We start from the raw sequence: 17,706 nt of genomic DNA on the forward strand, positions 1-17,706 counted from the left end.
TCTTGGGGAGCCCGAGTGGCTTAGTCAGTTGAACATCTGACTCTTGATTTTGGCTCAGGTCATGATCTTTTTTAGCTTGTGGGATCAAGCCCCACATTGGGCTCTGCTCTGACAGTGTGGAGCTTGCTTGGTATTCTCTCTCTCCCTCCCTCTCTCAAAATAAGTATACATTAAAAAAAAATGAAATAGTCATATCTTTTTTTTCCACTAACCTACATTTCATGGTCATCTTTTTATGTCAATTTATGTAAGTGACAAAATTTTTTTTAAACATTTATTCATTTTTGAGACAGAGCATGAGTGGGGCAGGAGCAGAGAGAGAGAGAGAGACGGAATCTGAAGCAGGCTGTAGGCTCTGAGCTGTCAGCACAGAGCCTGACGCGGGGCCCGAACCCACGGACCACAAGTTCATGACCTGAGCTGAAGTCAGATGCTCAACTGACTGAGCCACCCAGGCGCCTCATAGAGTGACAAAATTTTTAAAGCTTCATACTGTTTCATTGTATAGTGACCAGTTGGCTTATAGATAATTAGATTGCCGAAGGACACTTGTCTGATTATTTTCTTAGGACATATTTAAAAAAAATTTTTTTTAAATGTTTATTTTTGAGAGAGAGAGAGTGAGAGTGAGGGAGGGGCAGAGAGAGATGGAGACGCAGAATCTGCAGCAGGCTCCAGGTGAGCGGTCAGCACAGAGCCTGATTTTCAGGGCTCAAACCCACAAACCGTGAGCTCATGAACGGATACCTAACTGACTAAGCCACCCAGGTGACCCAGGACATATTTTTATAAGCATAGTTTCTGGGTCAAATGGTATGTAGAGTTTGTATTTTTTTTAAAGTTTATTTATTTATTTTGAGAGAGAAAATACAAGTGGGGGAGGGACAGAGACAGAGAGAGAGAATCCCAAGCAGTATCTGCACTGTCAGCACAGAGCCCGGAGCCTGCTTCAGATTCTGTGTCTCCCTCTCTCTGACTCTTCCCCGTTCATGCTCTGTCTCTGTGTCAAAAATAAATAAACATTAAAAAAAAAAAAAAATTAAAAAAAAAGAACATGTTTAAAAAAAAATGCTGAATCTTTGTTGTTTCATTTAGATTATTGGTGAGATTTTTGGCCATTTGACCTTTTATTTTGTGCATTGCCTTTACCAGATTTTTCTGGTGAGGTGTTTATCTTATTTTATTAGAATTTTCTATAAAATAATAATATTGAGCCCTCATCATAAGTGTTATAAATAAATATTTTTATTTTTTGTCAAATTTTATTTATATTGTTTGCAACTATATTAAAGGTTTGAATTTTTATGGTAGTTAAGTGCACTTCTTTCTCTCTCTCTCTTTTTTTTTTTTTTTTTTTTTTTTTGTATTTTTGCTTTGGTGTTATGCTTACAACCATTTCCTTCATTCTAGGGTTACAAAAATATTTGCCTGTATCTTGTAGTATTTTTTGAGGCTTTCTATTTTATATTTAAGTTTTTAATGTTTCTTTGGTTCTTTTTAAAAAACTTCCTTTTTTGTCCTTAAGTTCTAGTTATCTGCTAAATTTCTTTCAGTAGTGTTAGGATAGAGTTATAAAGTGGTAGAGTTAAAATTCTTTGATGTCTTTAACAATGTCCTTCTCTTACTTCTTTTTTAAAGGAACTTTGTGCTTTAATGTTTTCCCTGGATTGGATTAAAGCAAAAACTGAACTCGTAGGCCCTGCCCATCTGATTCATGAGTTTGTGGAATATAGGCATATATTGGATGAAAAGGTATAAATTAGTATGAATAAGTCCCTAAAGGGCATCTCATTTTGTCATTTAATTCTAGTTTTAATAGTGGGGATGAGCAGCACAGAAGGGGCAAACAGAGATAATTTCCTTTTTTTGATCCTTGATTACTCTAATTATTTTGCTTCCTTCCTAGCCTGTTGGGAATGTGGATGGGATTGAGGTTTGAAAGTTGGGGAAGTGAAGTGTTCAGTGGTATTTTTTACAAAACAATGTATTAAGAAAGTAATAGTTGGATAATGAGATTTTTACACTTTATTTTATTTTATTTTTTTAATATGAAATTTATTGTCAAATTGGTTTCCAAACAACACCCAATGCTCATCCCAACAGGTGCCCTCCTCAATGCCCATCACCCACTTCCCCCTCCCTCCTACCCCCCATCAACCCTCAGTTTATTCTCAGTTTTTAAGAGTCTCTTATGGTTTGGCTCTCTCCCTCTCTAACCTCTTTTTTTTTTCCTTCCCCTCCCCCATGGGTTTCTGTTAAGTTTCTCAGGATCCACATAAGAGTGAAACCATATGGTATCTGTCTTTCTCTGTATGACTTATTTCACTTAGCATGACACTCTCCAGTTCCATCCACGTTGCTACGGAAGGCCATATTTCGTTCTTTCTCATTGCCAAATAGTATTCCATTGTTACACTTTGTTTAAAAGTTTAGAGAGGGTCACCAGGTATTTATTACTTAATGGTTGGCTATTTAATTTTAGCTCATATAGAGAATATCTTCATTTAAGCTTTCAAACTGACAAGATCACAGAAACAGAAAAATGTCAGATCTTGGTTCTGGTTATATTTCTAAGAGATTTCAGTTTGTTCGTAGGATTGTGCAGTCTGTGAAAATTTCCAAGAGTTTTTATCATTAAATGGACACCTTCTTGGACGACAGCCATTTCCTAATATTGTTCAACTGGGTCTCTGTGAACCAGAAACTTCAGAAGTTTATCAGCAAGCTAAGCTGCAGGCCAAGCAGGAGGTCGATAATGGAATGCTTTACCTGGAGTGGATGTAAGTAGGTTAGGAGAGAAACCAAAGGGGAGCAGAGTGCTAATTATGTCATTATTTTTCAGGTAGTGAATAAGTTCACTCCAGGAAGATGTAACTACTTTGGAAAAGGCTGGAACTTTTAATAAGCATTCTTACTTACTGAAAAGTTTTGGAGAAGTAAGCATTGGAAAAATGCATATTTTCAGAGTCCATAGAAATAGATGCTTGCCTATAGGCATTTTGACCAGTTATACTAAATATTAACATCAAATGGTTTACTTACTATAACCTAGTATCTTAGTGAAAAATATGGGCTTTGAAACCTCAGACATTGGTTTGAGTCTCAGTTCTAAAACCTGATATGTTTGGGGCGCCTGGGTGGCTCAGTCGGTTGGGTGTCCGACTTCGGCTCAGGTCATGATCTCGCAGTCCGTGAGTTCGAGCCCCGCGTCGGGCTCTGTGCTTACAGCTCAGAGCCTGGAGTCTGTTTCAGATTCTGTGTCTCCCTCTCTCTCTGACCTTCCCCCATTCATGCTCTGTCTCTTTCTGTCTCAAAAATGAATAAACGTTAAAAAAAATAAAAATAAAACCTGATATGTTTTTGTGATTTTGAATAAGTTACAGGTTGCTTTTCTTTTTCATATATAATAGAGATAACAGTTTTTTGAAGTATTATTTTTGTGAAGATTGAAATGAGATCTTGGATATATAGTGATTAACACTTGCTTTTCACATAGCACTAATAAAACTTCCACTGAATTTTGATTCTTATTCCTAAAAGAGGCTGTTCAGTTTTACTCTTGCCTTAATCTTACCAATTAGAAAAATGAAAGGGTAAACTATCATCTATTTAATGCCTGTTACACACGATATGTGCACGTTACTTATCTTCAAACCTTATAAGATAAATATTCTCTATTTTACAAATGAGAAAATTGCAGAGATGTTGAGACTTGATTAAGCTCATGTAGTTAGTTGAATGGGATTTAAACCCTGGATCTGTTTAGGGGTGCCTGGATGGCTCAGTTGGTTAAGTGTCTGACTTTGGCTCAGGTCACGATCTCGCAGTTCATGGATTTGAGCCCCACGTTGGGCTCTGTGCTGACAGCCTGGAGCCTCCTTCGGATTCTCTCTCTCCCTCTCTCCCTCTCCCCCTCTCCCCCTCTCCCCCTCTCCCCCTCTCCCCCTCTCCCCCTCTCCCCCTCTCCCCCCTCCCCCTCCCCCCTCCCCCCTCCCCCTCCCCCTCCCCCTCCCTCCCTCCCCCTCCCTCCCCCTCCCTCCCCCTCCCTCCCCCTCCCTCCCCCTCCCCCTCCCTCCCCCTCTCTCCCCCTCTCTCCCTCTTCCTCTCTCCCTCTTCCTCTCTCCCTCCCTCTCTCTCTCTCTCTCTCCCCTCTCTCTCTCTCTCTCCCTCTCCCTCTCCCTCTCTCTCTCTCTCTCCCTCTCTCCCTCTCTCTCTCCCTCTGCCCCTCCCCCATTCGCAGTTTGTCACACTATCTCTGTCTCTCAAAAATAAACATTGGGGCGCCTGGGTGGCGCAGTCGGTTGAGCGTCCGACTTCAGCCAGGTCACGATCTCGCGGTCCGTGAGTTCGAGCCCCGCGTCGGGCTCTGGGCTGATGGCTCGGAGCCTGGAGCCTGCTTCTGATTCTGTGTCTCCCTCTCTCTCTGCCCCTCCCCCGTTCATGCTCTGTCTGTCTCTCTCTGTCCCAAAAATAAATAAAAAACGTTAAAAAAAAAAAAAAAAATTTAAATAAAAAAAAAAAATAAACATTAAAAAAATTTAATAATAAAAAAAAACCTGGATCTGTTTAGCTTTCTTTTTTTAATATTTATTTATTTTAGAGAGTAAGAGAGTGTGAGCATGAGTGGAGGAGGGGTAGGGAGAGAGAGAATCCCAAGTAGGCTATACACTCACTTGGGGCTCTATCTCACGATGGTGAGATCATGACCTGAAATGAAATCAGGAGTCAGACACTTAACTGACTGAGCCACCCAGGTGCCCCTGTCTCATTTTATTTTCTATGCACCTTCTATATGCCATGGTTCTCTTATAGCTAGAGATAATGAATGTGAATGGTTGACTTTTCACATGTATAATTTATATCTGAATAGAACTCTAGGTTGATCTGCAATATTTATTAGTCCTGGGCCCTCTTTCCAAATAAGTCAGATTGCCATGGGTGATTGCCCTAATTCAGCTTAGTTTAGCAAATATTTGAGTTTGTCTAATGTGCTAATATTAAGCACTGTTACTAGGTGCTAAGGCTCTCTTGAAGGAACTTATAATCTATTAATGAAGAAAAAAGTTGAAGCAAATAATTAAACATAATGTGATGAGTGCAACAACAGAAATGTGTATAACATAGAACTGAGAAGTGGGTTATTAACTTGGATTGGTGAGGAATTCTGGGAAGTTTCCACAAAAGCGTTAAAAAGTGTTTTTAAAATTAAATATTAATTTTTTGTTTTATTTTTATTTTAAAGTAATCTGTGTTTCTGCTTTTTTTAAAAATCAAATAATACTAGAGGGATATAAAATGAAAAGTCAGGGATGCCTGGGTGGCTCAGTTGTTGAAGCATCCGATTTCAACTCAGGTCATGATCTCACAGTTCATGAGTGTAAGCTCTGCATCTGGCTCTGTGCTGGCAGTGTGGAGTCTGCTTGGGATTCTTTCTCTCTCCCTCTGCCCCTCCCCCACTTGCACGCATGCTCGCTCGCTCTCTCTCAAAATAAACAAACTTAAAAAAAAAAAGACAGACTCCCCATCTTTTCTCACCTTCTCATTTCCTGGAGTTAACTATTCTTTTAATTCTTTCCTGGGAAGAAGTTTACTCTCTCTCTGAAGCAGTCTCTTAACTCATTGAGGCTAGGGTAGACCTGTCTGTATTCTAGAATACTTGCACACTTTATCATAGCATTTATCTCACTTTATGGTGATTGCCTACTTTTCTGTTACTAGTCCATACATTCTGTACTCTAGAATAGTTTGGAGGTTAAAATAACAGACTTTGGCTTTAGATTGCCTAGGCATGAAATGCAGCTCTGCTTTATTAGTTGTATATAACCAGGGAATTTTATTCAACTTCTCTCACCTAATGTTGCTATTTCATAGCGTTATTGAGAAGATTAAATGACTATGTGCATACACACACACACACACACACACACAGTGCTTAGAGCAGTACCTCATTCATAGAAAGTGTTTAATATCTAATAGTTAATTACTAAGAATAGCATTTAGCATTTTGCCTGGCCCATATAGTTGGTACGCACTAGAAATTTGTGGAGGATTGACGGCATTGGTGTTTTGGTGAGTGGTTGAAATAGAATTTTAATACAAGGTCTGATGTCAAATGGGCATAGGTTTAGTTCTTGTTCTCTTGCGTTGTTGAGTTTGTTTTTTTTAATGTTTCTTGCTGTTTTATTTTTGTTGGTTTTTTCCCCATTCTGTCAACTGTGTTTCAACCCATGGTGTTCTCTCACAGAATCGTTAGTCATTCATAGCTAAATTTTTTAAGTGGGTTTGACCAGATCATAGTTAAAGAATGCCTTATTCCTGTACTAGAAAATTTCTTTTTCTATAGAACGGTTTAGGTGGATAGCAGCTTAAATTTAATTTAATTTTAGCTTTCAGAGAAATCATTTGTTCATGCATTCATTTGTTATTTCTTTAATACTTTTTTGGCCATCCACTGTATGCCCATCACTGGGACAGGTCACTTTCTGACCCTTTTTTGGGGAATTGAGTAGTTAGATCAAGGGGAGAGAGAAGAGTATTTTTAATCTAATCCTATAAACTTTGCTAGTAACTTACCTGGTTTTCTTCCAGGTTCTCATTACTCTAGTTCTTCTTATTATATTACAGTTACTTGTTTTGTTGTTTCTAGTAAATTATAATACTTTTTTTTCAAATGTTTATTTTTGATAGAGGGAGTGTGAGTAGAAGGGGGTAGAAAGAGGGAAGGACAGAGGATCCGAAATGGGCTGGGTGCTGACTGCAGCGAGCCCAATGTGGGGCTTGAACCCACGAACCATGAGATCATGACCTGAGCAGTAGTCAGACGCTCAATCAACTGAGCCACCCAGGCACCTCCTGAATTATAATACTTTCTAAGTAAGGTCTAAATCTGATTTACCTTTTGTGTTCCCTTATTTCATTTGGCCTAACTTGTGTGTGATTAATTTTTTTTAAAGAATAATAACAATGGCATCCTTATGTGTCGGAAACTGTTTAGAGCAGGTACCCTTACTCCCATTGTACATATGAGAAAATGGAAATGTATTAGGTCATTTGCTTAAGTTTACACACTTAATAAGTAGTAGAAGTAGGGTTATTCATTAGGTTTATCTGACTATTAAAATAAGCGTGATGCCATTTAACATATTTAATTGTATTCAAGGTGACTGGGGCATATGTATATGAAATTCTGGCACTGTTCTTTTACCCCTTTAGCCCATGAGAAATAACATATTACCTATACTAGTGGAATAGTATTCAGCAGACTAAAATATAAATAAAAGGACATTGCTTGATCTTTTTTTCTCTATACCTAATTGTGGTTAGAGAAGAACAGTTTTAAAGTACATCATCCTAACAGTGGGTGTAGTGTCGTACTTTAGTATGGCTTCTTTCCTTTTAAAAATGGAGATTTTTTTGAGAGTATTCTTATATAATGTTTTCTCTACACATGTTATCATTAATGTATCAAGGGAAATAGAAAGCAACATGTATTTGATTAGATTTCTCCCAACTCTGTCATTTGCAACATATGACAGGTTGCTTGATAGAGGGTAGAATTTCTCTTAAAAAGCCACTTTTGTTATGCTTTTTTTTCCTTCAGGAGATCTATGCTGTCATTTACAAGTTGGTAACTTAATTTTAAGAATTTTGTATTTTTGGCAATACAACATTAAACGACAGTTTACTTCATTATTGAAAGAAATTACTTTTACTTATTGGGTTTCTGTTCATTTTCTCCTTGTATGTAGAAACAAAAAAAACAACAAGAATCTTTCCCGCTTAGTTGTCCGCCCCCATACAGATGCTGTTTACCATGCTTGCTTTTCTGAGGATGGTCAAAGAATAGCTTCTTGTGGAGTTGATAAAACCTTACAGGTAAAACAAATCTCTTGAGAAAAATTGGAAGAGGCATGTACCTGATACTGTGCATATTAGAACATATTTAAATACTAAAATTGAAGAAAATTGTACATTAGAAATAGAGAAATCTAACTCTCTGGAATATTTTATGAAAACTTTCTCTGGAGATTTAAGAGATAGGGTTGTGCATTTTCATTATTTTAAATTTGCCAAGTGGCATGAAAGTACCTTTTACCCTAGCAATAAGTTTCTGTCATCTGTGTACCAGCTAGGGGTAATGAGGAAATGAAAATTGTTAAAAGACATAAGGACTCCCTAGCATAGTGAACTGGGCTTTGATTTAAAAAGTTATTTAATAAAATACTTATTTTAGTACAGGCTCAAGCATAGATTTCTGACTGTAAATAGGAATTGGACTAGATTATTTCTAAGGTGCTTGAAGGAATTTCTTAAGTTCTCATTTCTTTTCAGAATATATGAATGAATGCTTTTCTTTAAATCTGTACTGTACCTTTTGGTTTGGAAGGAAACAGGATCAAATTAGTTAAAACTTTGATTTTCAGACTAGGTTTAGTCTTTATAAGATTATGACTGGAAACCTTATTTTTATATGTGTACTTCATTATTTAAAAAAAAAAGAATTTGCCAAACTAATCTCAAGAACTGAAGCTATACTCTGCTAGCTCTTTTTATTGATATTAAAAACATTTAACAAGGGATAGTTCTCTATGTTCAGGCATATAAATTCTGACGGATATTTCTGCTGTTTGGACTGTTTTTGCCAACGTTCACTCCTATTGCAAAATAATACTGAATAAGATCTTTAAAAGAAAGATTTTTATTGAATGGTAGCCAGTGGTTTATGGTAAAAAGATTTTATTTTTGCTTGTGCAGGTGTTCAAAGCTGAAACAGGAGAGAAACTTCTGGAAATCAAGGCTCATGAGGATGAAGTGCTTTGTTGTGCATTCTCTGCAGATGACAGATTCATAGCAACCTGCTCAGTGGATAAAAAAGTGAAGGTAGGGAAGTATTTTTCTCTAGAGTTGTAATTACCACAGAATTCATTTTCTTTTTCCATACTAGAGGGACTAGGGTAAGTAGGGATAAAAGACTTGCCTATTGATTACTAACTTGAGGCAAACCAGTTTCAACTGTAAATTAACACTGTCTAAAAAATCTTTTTTTTTAAATGTTTGTTTATTTTTGAGAGAGCGTGAGCAAGGGAGGGGCAGAGAGAAGGAGACACAGAATATGAAGCAGGCTGCAGGCTCTGAGCTGTTGGCACAGAGCCTGATGCGGGGCTTGAGCCCATGAATCTTGAGATCATGAACTGAGTCGAAGTCAGATGCGTAACAGGTGCCCCTAATAGTCCTTATTTTTAAGCACCAGCAAAATGCCTAGGTTTCTCAGCCTGAGATATTTACCAGGCAGCTAAGAGAAACAATTACAAATTAATGAATATGTCTGCCATTTATTGATCAGTCTATGAGATACATACCAATTGGAATCTTTGAATGCATTGTGATTGGAAGTATTGCTGCACAAAATTATTGTCTGAGATTGGATTCCTGTTGTAAAATGCTTAGTCTGTGAAGGGCAACCCAGGTTTTTTTTTTTTTTTAATTAAAAAAAAAAATTTTTTTTTAACGTTTATTTATTATTGAGAGACAGACACAGAGCATGAACAGGGGAGGGATAGAAAGAGGGGAGACACAGAATCTGAAGTAGGCTTCAGGCTCTGAGCTGTCAGCACAGAGCCCGATGTGGGGCTCGAACTCACAAACTATGAGATCATGACCTGAGCCAAAGTCAGTTGCCTAACGAACTGAGCACCCCAGGCGCCCCCCAGGTTTTTAAAAAAAATTTTTTTTAACCTTTATGAACTACATTCACTGCAAATCTAGATGCATGAACAAACTAGCAATTCAGTTACTAGTCTACAAAGTAAATAGAGAAAAAAAAGTAAACACAGGTTAATTTTTATCTTTGTTATTTTTTTTCCTTTTTTTCTTTTTTTCTTTTTTTTTTTTAATTCTTTCTTGTCTCGTTCCTAAATTTGGCTTTCTGCCAGAGCATTTATGTGGAATTTAGGAGAGACCGAAGTCCAGGGGAATGTTTTTTTCTGATAAGTGGAGGGGGATCCTCACTTCAGGCTTTAAAAAAATTTTTTTTTAAATTAAATTTTATTTTTTTTATGTTTATTTTTGAGAGAGAGAGAAAGAGCATGAGTGAGGTAGGGCAGAGAGAGAAGGAGACACAGAATCTGAAGCAGGCTCTAGGCTCTGAGCTGTCTGCATAGAACACACGAACTGTGAGGTCATGACCTGAGCCAAAGTTGGACATTTAACTGACTGAGCCACCCAGAAGCCCCAGCCTTTTTCTTTTTTTCTTTTTCTCTTTTCTTTTTCTTTTTTTTTTTTTTTTTTTAAATCTTTTTTTTTTTCAACGTTTTTTTTATTTATTTTTGGGACAGAGAGAGACAGAGCATGAACAGGGGAGGGGCAGAGAGAGAGGGAGACACAGAATCGGAAACAGGCTCCAGGCTCCGAGCCATCAGCCCAGAGCCTGATGCGGGGCTCGAACTCACGGACCGCGAGATCGTGACCTGGCTGAAGTCGGATGCTTAACCGACTGCGCCACCCAGGCGCCCCTCTTTTTTTTTTTTTTAAAGAATGTCGTAACTGGTTAGGTGTGTAACTGGGTCTTAGTGGACCTGGGAGCAAGAAAATTGGCTTGGAAGTTTTCCTAGGGTCTGGATCCACTTGAAGAAGACTTTGGAGTTTTCAGACTAAATTCAGGCCTTGGAAAAATCTACTTCTTGATAGAATGGACTCCAAGTGGCTTTACAACCAACTCGTTAATTTACTCCATAGCTTCTACTCTGAGTCAGACTTGGAGTTGGCCATTCCTGTAGTTCCACAGTCAGAGCCAAATGGAGTAAAAGGAAATAACACTGTGTTTCTGCTTTCTAAGTACTCAAAAACAAAACAAGAGGCAGAAATGTGTATTAAATAAAAATAAACTTTTTGGGCCTCTGGGGAGTGCTTTGACAAGATAAAATGTGGGGTGACTGGCTGACTCAATCAGTAGAGCACATGATTCTTCATCTCGGGGTTGTAAGTTTGAGCCCTATTTGGGTATGGAGCTTACTTAAAAATTAAAAACAAAATGCTATAAGAGGCAAATTAGTACCTCTGAAAAGTCCAGAGCCCAGTGAGATTAGATAATTTATTTCTTTCATTTGTTGTTAGATAGAACACACTGCTTAGTTGTCTTACATAGTAACTAAAATGATTATTCTTTTACTTGGGAATTTAACACCTTGTGAAGCTTTATACTGAACACTTTGTTGTATTACATTATCATTTTCTCACTACAACTTGTAAAGTAAGTATTTAACAGATGAGGCAACAAGTTCAGAGATGAAGTCATTTGTCCAGGCTCACATCAACTGATAAGTAATGGAGCCAGGGTTGAAAGCTTAGGTTTCCCTCAGAATCAGAAGCCTTTATTTTTTTCACTGAGCTATTTGTCTTTACTTATTTATTTATAAGTTGAAGTCAGAAATCTTAGCATGTCCTTTATCTCATTAAAAAAAAACTTTTTATTTTTTTAAATTTACATCCAAGTTAGTTAGCATATAGTGCAACAATGATTTCAGGAGTAGATTCCTTAATGCCCCTTACCCATTTAGCCCATCCCCTCTCCCATAACCCCTCCAGTAACCAACCCTCTGCTTGTTCTCCATATTTAAGAGTTTCTTATGTTTTGTCCCCCTCCCTGTTTTTATATTATTTTTGCTTCCCTTCCCTTGTGTTCATCTGTTCTGTGTCTTAAAGTCCTCATATGAGTGAAGTCATATGAGATTTGTCTTTCTCGAATTTCACTTAGCATAATACTCTCTAGTTCCATCCACATAGTTGCAAATGGCAAGATTTCATTCTTTTTGATTGCTGAGTAATTCTCTGTTGTATGTATATACCACATCTTCTTTATCCATTCATCCATCGATGGGCATTTGGGCTCTTTCCATACTTTGGCTGTTGTTGATAGTGCTGCTATAAACATTAGGGTGCATGTTAAACAACAGTGGTGAGTGGACATCCCTGTTGTGTTCCTGATCTCAGGGAGAAAGCTGTCAGTTTTTCCCTATTGAGGATGATATTAGCTGTGGGCTTTTCATAAATGGCTTTTATAATGTTTAAGTATGTTCCTTCTATCCTGACTTTTTCGAGGGTTTTTATTAAGAAAGGATGCTGAATTTTGTCAAATGCTTTTTCTGCATCGATTGACAGGATTATATGGTTCTTATCTTTTTTATTAATGTGATGTATCACATTGATTGATTTGCGAATGTTGAACCAGCCCTGCAGCCCAGGAATGAATCCCACTTGATCATGGCGAATAATTCTTTTTATATGCTGTTGAATTCGATTTGTTAGTATCTTATTGAGAATTTTTGCATCCATATTCATCAGGAATATTGGCCTGTAGTTCTCTTTTTTTACTAGGTCTGGTTTAGGAATTAAAGTAATGCTGACTTCATAGAATGAGTCTGGAAGTTTTCCTTCCCTTTCTATTTTTTGGAATAGCTTGAGAAGGGTAGGTATTATCTCTGCTTTAAATGTCTGGTAGAATTCCCCTGGGAAGCCATCTGGTCCTGGACTCTTATTTGTTGGGAGATTTTTGACAACTGATTCAATTTCTGCGCTGGTTATGGGTGTGTTCAAGCTTTCTATTTCTTCCCGTTTGAGTTTTAGAAGTGTGTGGGTTGTTTAACATAATGTTAGGAGTTCTAGCATCAGCAATCAGACAACAAAAGGAAATCAAAGGCATGAAAATTGGCAAAGATGAAGTTAAGCTTTCACTTTTTGCAGATGACATGATATTATACATGGAAAACCCGACAGACTACACCAAAAGTCTGCTAGAACTGATACATGAATTCAGCAAAGTCGCAGGCTACAAAATCAAAGTACAGAAATCAGTTGCATTCTTATACACTGATAATGAAGCAACAGAAAGACAAATAAACTGATCCCATTCGCAATTGCACCAAGAACCATAAAATACCTAGGAATAAACCTAACCAAAGATGTGAAAGATCTGTATGGTGAAAACTATAGAAAGTTTATGAAGGAAACTGAAGAAATATAAAGAAATGGAAAAATATTCCGTGCTCATGGATTGGAAGAATAAATATTATTAAAATGTCAATACTACCCAAAGCTATCTACACATTCAACGCAATCCCAATCAAAATTGCACCAGCATTCTTCTCGAAGCAAGAACAAGCAATCCTAAAATTTGTATGGAACCACAAAAGGCCCCGAATAGCCAAAGTAATTTTGAAGCAGAAGACCAAAGCAGGAGGCATCACAATCCCAGACTTTAGCCTCTACTACAAAGCTGTAATCATCAAGACAGCATGGTATTGGCACAAAAACAGACACATAGACCAACGGAATAGAATAGAAACCCCAGAACTAGACCCACAAAAGTATGGCCAACTAATATTTGACAAAGCAGGAAAGAATATCCAATGGAAAAAAGACAGTCCCTTTAACAAATGGTGCTGGGAGAACTGGACAGCAACATGCAGAAGGATGAAACTAGACCAGTTTCTTACACCATTCACAAAAATAAACTCAAAATGGAATAAGGACCTGAATGTGAGACAGGAAACCATCAAAACCCTAGAGGAGAAAGCAGGAAAAAACCTCTCTGACCTCAGCCGTAGCAATTTACTTGACACATCCCCAAAGGCAAGGGAATTAAAAGCAAAAATGAACTATTGGGACCTTGTGAAGATAAAAAGCTTCTGCATAGCAAAGGAAACAATCAACAAAACTAAAAGGCAGCCAACAGAATGGGAAAAGATATTTGCAAATGACATATTGGACAAAGAGCTAATATCCAAAATCTATAAAGAGCTCACCAAACTCCACACCCGAAAAACAAATAACCCAGTGAAGAAATGGGCAGAAAACATGAATAGACACTTCTCTAAAGAAGACGTCCAGATGGCCAACAGGCACATGAAAAGATGCTCAACGTCGCTCCTCATCAGGGAAATACAAATCAAAACCACACTGAGATATCACCTCATGCCAGTCAGAGTGGCTAAAATGAACAAATCAGGAGACTATAGATGCTGGAGAGGATGTGGAGAAATGGGAACCCCCTTGCACTGTTGGGAATGCAAACTGGTACAGCTGCTCTGGAAAAGAGGGGAGGTTCCTAAAAAAATTAAAAATAGATCTACCCTATGACCCAGCAATAGCACTGCTAGGAATTTACCCAAGGGATACAGGAGTGCTGATGTATAGGGGTACTTGTACCCCAATGTTTATAGCAGTGCTTTCAACAATAGCCAAATATGGAAAGAGCCTAAATGTCCATCAACTGACAAATGGATAAAGAAATTGTGGTTTATATACACAGTGGAATACTATGTGGCAATGAGAAAGAATGAAATAAGGCCTTTTGTAACAATGTGGATGGAACTGGAGAGTGTTATGCTAAGTGAAATAAGCCATACAGAGAAAGACAGATAACCATATGTTTTCACTCTCATGTGGATCCTGAGAAACTTAACAGAAGTCCATGGAGGAGGGGAAGAAAAAAAAAAAAAGGTTAGAGAGGGAGAGAGCCAAACCATAAGAGACTCTTAAAAACGGAGAATAAACTGAGGGTTGATGGGGGGTGGGAGGGAGGGGGAAGTGGGTGATTGGCATTGAGGAGGGCACCTTTTGGGATGAGCATTGGGTGTTGTTTGGAAACCAATTTGACAATAAATTTCATATTAAAAAAAACATTAGGGTGCATGTGCCCATTTGAAACAGCATACCTGTATCCCTTAGATAAATACCTAGTAATGCAATTGCTGGGTTGTAGGCTAGTTCTATTTTTAATTTTTTGAGGAACCTCCATACTGTTTTCCAGAGTTGCTGCATCAGCTTGCGTTCCCACCAACAATGCAAAAGAGATCCTCTTTTTCCACATCCTCGCCAACATCTGTTGTTGCCTGTGTTGTTAACGTTAGCCATTCTGACAGGTGTGAGGTGGTATCTCATTGTGGTTTTGATTTGAATTTCCGTGATGATGAGTGATGTTGAGCATTTTTTTCATGTGTCAGTTGGCCATCTGGATGTCTTCTTTGAAGAAGTGTCTATTCATGCGTTTTGCCCATTTCTTCACTGGATTATTTGTTTTTTGGGTGTTGAGTTTGATAAGTTCTTTACAGATTTTGGATACCAACCCTTTATCTGATATGTCATTTGCAAATAATCTTCTCCCATTCCGTCTGTTGCCTTTTAGTTTTGCTGATTGTTTCCTTTGCTGTGCAAAGGATGAGGTCCTTTGATGAGGTCCCAATAGTTCATTTTTGCTTTTGTTTCCCTTGCCACTGGAGACGTGCTGAGTAAGGAGTTACTGTGGCCAAGGTCAGAGAGGTTTTTTGCCTGCTTTCTCCTTGAGGATTTTGATGGCTTCCTGTCTTACATTTAGGTGTTTCATCCATTTTGAGTTTATTTTTGTGTATGGTATAAGAAAGTGGTCCAGGTTCATTTTTCTGCATGTCGCTGTCCAGTTTTCCCAGCACCGTTTGCTGAAGAGACTGTTTTTATTCCATTGGATATTCTTCCCTGCTTTGTCAAAGATTAGTTGGCCATATGTTTGTGGATCCATTTTTGGGTTTTCTATTTTGTTCCATTGATCTGAGTGTCTCTTTCTGTGCCAGTACCATACTATCTTGATGATTACAGCTTTGTAGTATAGCTTGAAGTCCAGGATTGTGATGCCTCCTGCTTTGGTTTTCTTTTTCAAGATTGCTTTGGCTATCCAGGGTCTTTTCCGGTTCTATACATATTTTAGGATTGTTTGTTCTAGCTCTGTGAAGAATGCTGGTGTTATTTTGATAGGTATTGCATTGAATATGTAGATAGCTTTGGGTAGTGTTGACATTTTAACACTATTTGTTCTTCCTATCCAGGAGCATGGAATCTTTTTCTATTTCTTTGTGTCTTCTTCAATTTCTTTCATAAACTTTCTATAGTTTTCAGTGTATAGATTTTTCACCTCTTTGGTTAGATTTATTCCTAGGTATTTTATGGTTTTTGGTGCAGTTGTAAATGGGATCAATTCCTTGAATTCTCCTTCTTTTGCTTCATTGTTGGTGTATAGGAATGCAACCGATTTCTGTGCATTGATTTTATATCCTGCAACTTTGATGAATTTACGGATCAGTTCTAGCAGTCTTTTGGTGGAATCTTTTGGGTTTTTAATATAAAGTATCATGTGATCCCCAAAGAGTGGAAGTTTGACCTCCTCCTGGCCTATTTGGATGCCTTTTGTTTCTTTGTGTTGTCTGATTGCTAAGACTTCCAAAACGATGTTGAATAACAATGGAGAGAGTGGACATCCTCGTCTTGTTCCTGACCTTAAGGGGAAAGCTCTCAGTTTTCCCCATCCTTTATCTCATTTGATACCTTGAATTGTGTAGGACAGGTATAAGTATCCTCATTTTATAGAAGACTGAACTGTGATGCAGATAAATTAAGGACTTAAGGACACACAAATAATAAATGGTAGAGCCAGGTCTTGGACTTAATCCTTCTGATCTAAAGTCCATTATTCTATACTTCTTATTTATTTAAAGTTTGTTTATTTTGAGAGAGAGAGAGGGAGGGAGGGAGGGAATCCCAAGGAGGCTCTTTGCTGTCAGCGCAGAGCCCAACTTGGGTCTTGATCTTCTGAACCTATCAGATCATGATCTGAGCTGAAATCAAGTGTAGGACTCTCAAATGACTGAGCTACCCACGTGCGCCTTCCATAGTTTTTATAGCAGTTACATCTCTGCCTGCTGTCATTCATATGAACATGTGCAATCTTGCCCTTGAAGAATGTAATGTTTTCATGAGATTCTAATTATGCTATAGAAAGGTCACATGTATACACTTGCAAGTAACTTTTTTTTTAAACCTGGAAAAATACATATTTTAGAGAAGGCAGAGGTGTTCATTAGCCTCATGTCTGGGAAAATCTGCCACAAAACAGGTGATGCTTGTTTGCTCCTCTGTTCTCCCTTTGAAAATAAGGGGTAGTTGTAAGTTTTATTTTCTCTATTCTTTTTAGATTTGGAATTCTATGACTGGGGAACTAGTATATATCTATGATGAGCACTCAGAGCAAGTCAATTGCTGCCACTTTACCAACAACAGTCATCACCTTCTCTTAGCCACTGCGTCAAGTGACTGTTTCCTCAAAGTAAGTGTGGATAATGAGAATTACATAGACAAATTTGATAGATGCATTAGAACATTTCTTTTGATTTTCTCATGTATTAATCAGGGTTCTTCTGGTTGCAGTGATAGAAACTTCCATATTAGATTAAGCAAAAAAAAAAAGATATTATTGGTTTATGTAAGTGAAGAGTATAGAGGGAGCATGGCTTCAAGCATAGCTGATTCCAGATGTTTAAAATTTTTTTTTTTTCAACATTTTTTATTTATTTTTGGGACAGAGAGAGACAGAGCATGAACGGGGGAGGGGCAGAGAGAGAGGGAGACACAGAATCGGAAACAGGCTCCAGGCTCCGAGCCATCAGCCCAGAGCCTGACGCGGGGCTCGAACTCACGGACCGCGAGATCGTGACCTGGCTGAAGTCGGACGCTTAACCACTGCGCCACCCAGGCGCCCCCAGATGTTTAAATTATGTTCTTAGACTCTACCTCTTATCTCTAGACTTTGTTTCCCTCTTTGTTTGGTTTAGGCGTTGTTCTTTCAGTGTGGCAGGAAATATGGCTGTTCTCACCTCCAGGCTTACATGGGTCTTATAGTTTATA

The 17,706-nt window shown here is 38.1% G+C and overlaps 1 protein-coding gene across 9 annotated transcripts in view; it reads left to right on the plus strand.

The window, feature by feature from the left end:
- APAF1 (apoptotic peptidase activating factor 1) overlaps window positions 1–17,706 on the plus strand; it is an 89,178-nt gene that overhangs the window by 26,293 nt on the left and 45,179 nt on the right. For 5 of the 9 annotated variants that reach the window (XM_042947460.1, XM_042947465.1, XM_042947466.1 and 2 more), the window contains exons 11-15: window positions 1,639–1,752; window positions 2,596–2,780; window positions 7,749–7,875; window positions 8,755–8,880; window positions 16,997–17,128. In XM_042947460.1, the coding sequence (XP_042803394.1) occupies window positions 1,639–1,752; window positions 2,596–2,780; window positions 7,749–7,875; window positions 8,755–8,880; window positions 16,997–17,128 (684 nt within the window). Of the gene's footprint in view, window positions 1–1,638; window positions 1,753–2,595; window positions 2,781–7,748; window positions 7,876–8,754; window positions 8,881–16,996; window positions 17,129–17,706 lie in introns of those variants that run through there. The other 4 variants (XM_042947467.1, XM_042947464.1, XM_042947468.1 and 1 more) reach the window with 4 other exon arrangements.

The sequence above is a fragment of the Panthera leo genome, chromosome B4 (genome assembly GCF_018350215.1).
Source record: "Panthera leo isolate Ple1 chromosome B4, P.leo_Ple1_pat1.1, whole genome shotgun sequence".
Taxonomy (NCBI): domain Eukaryota; kingdom Metazoa; phylum Chordata; class Mammalia; order Carnivora; family Felidae; genus Panthera; species Panthera leo.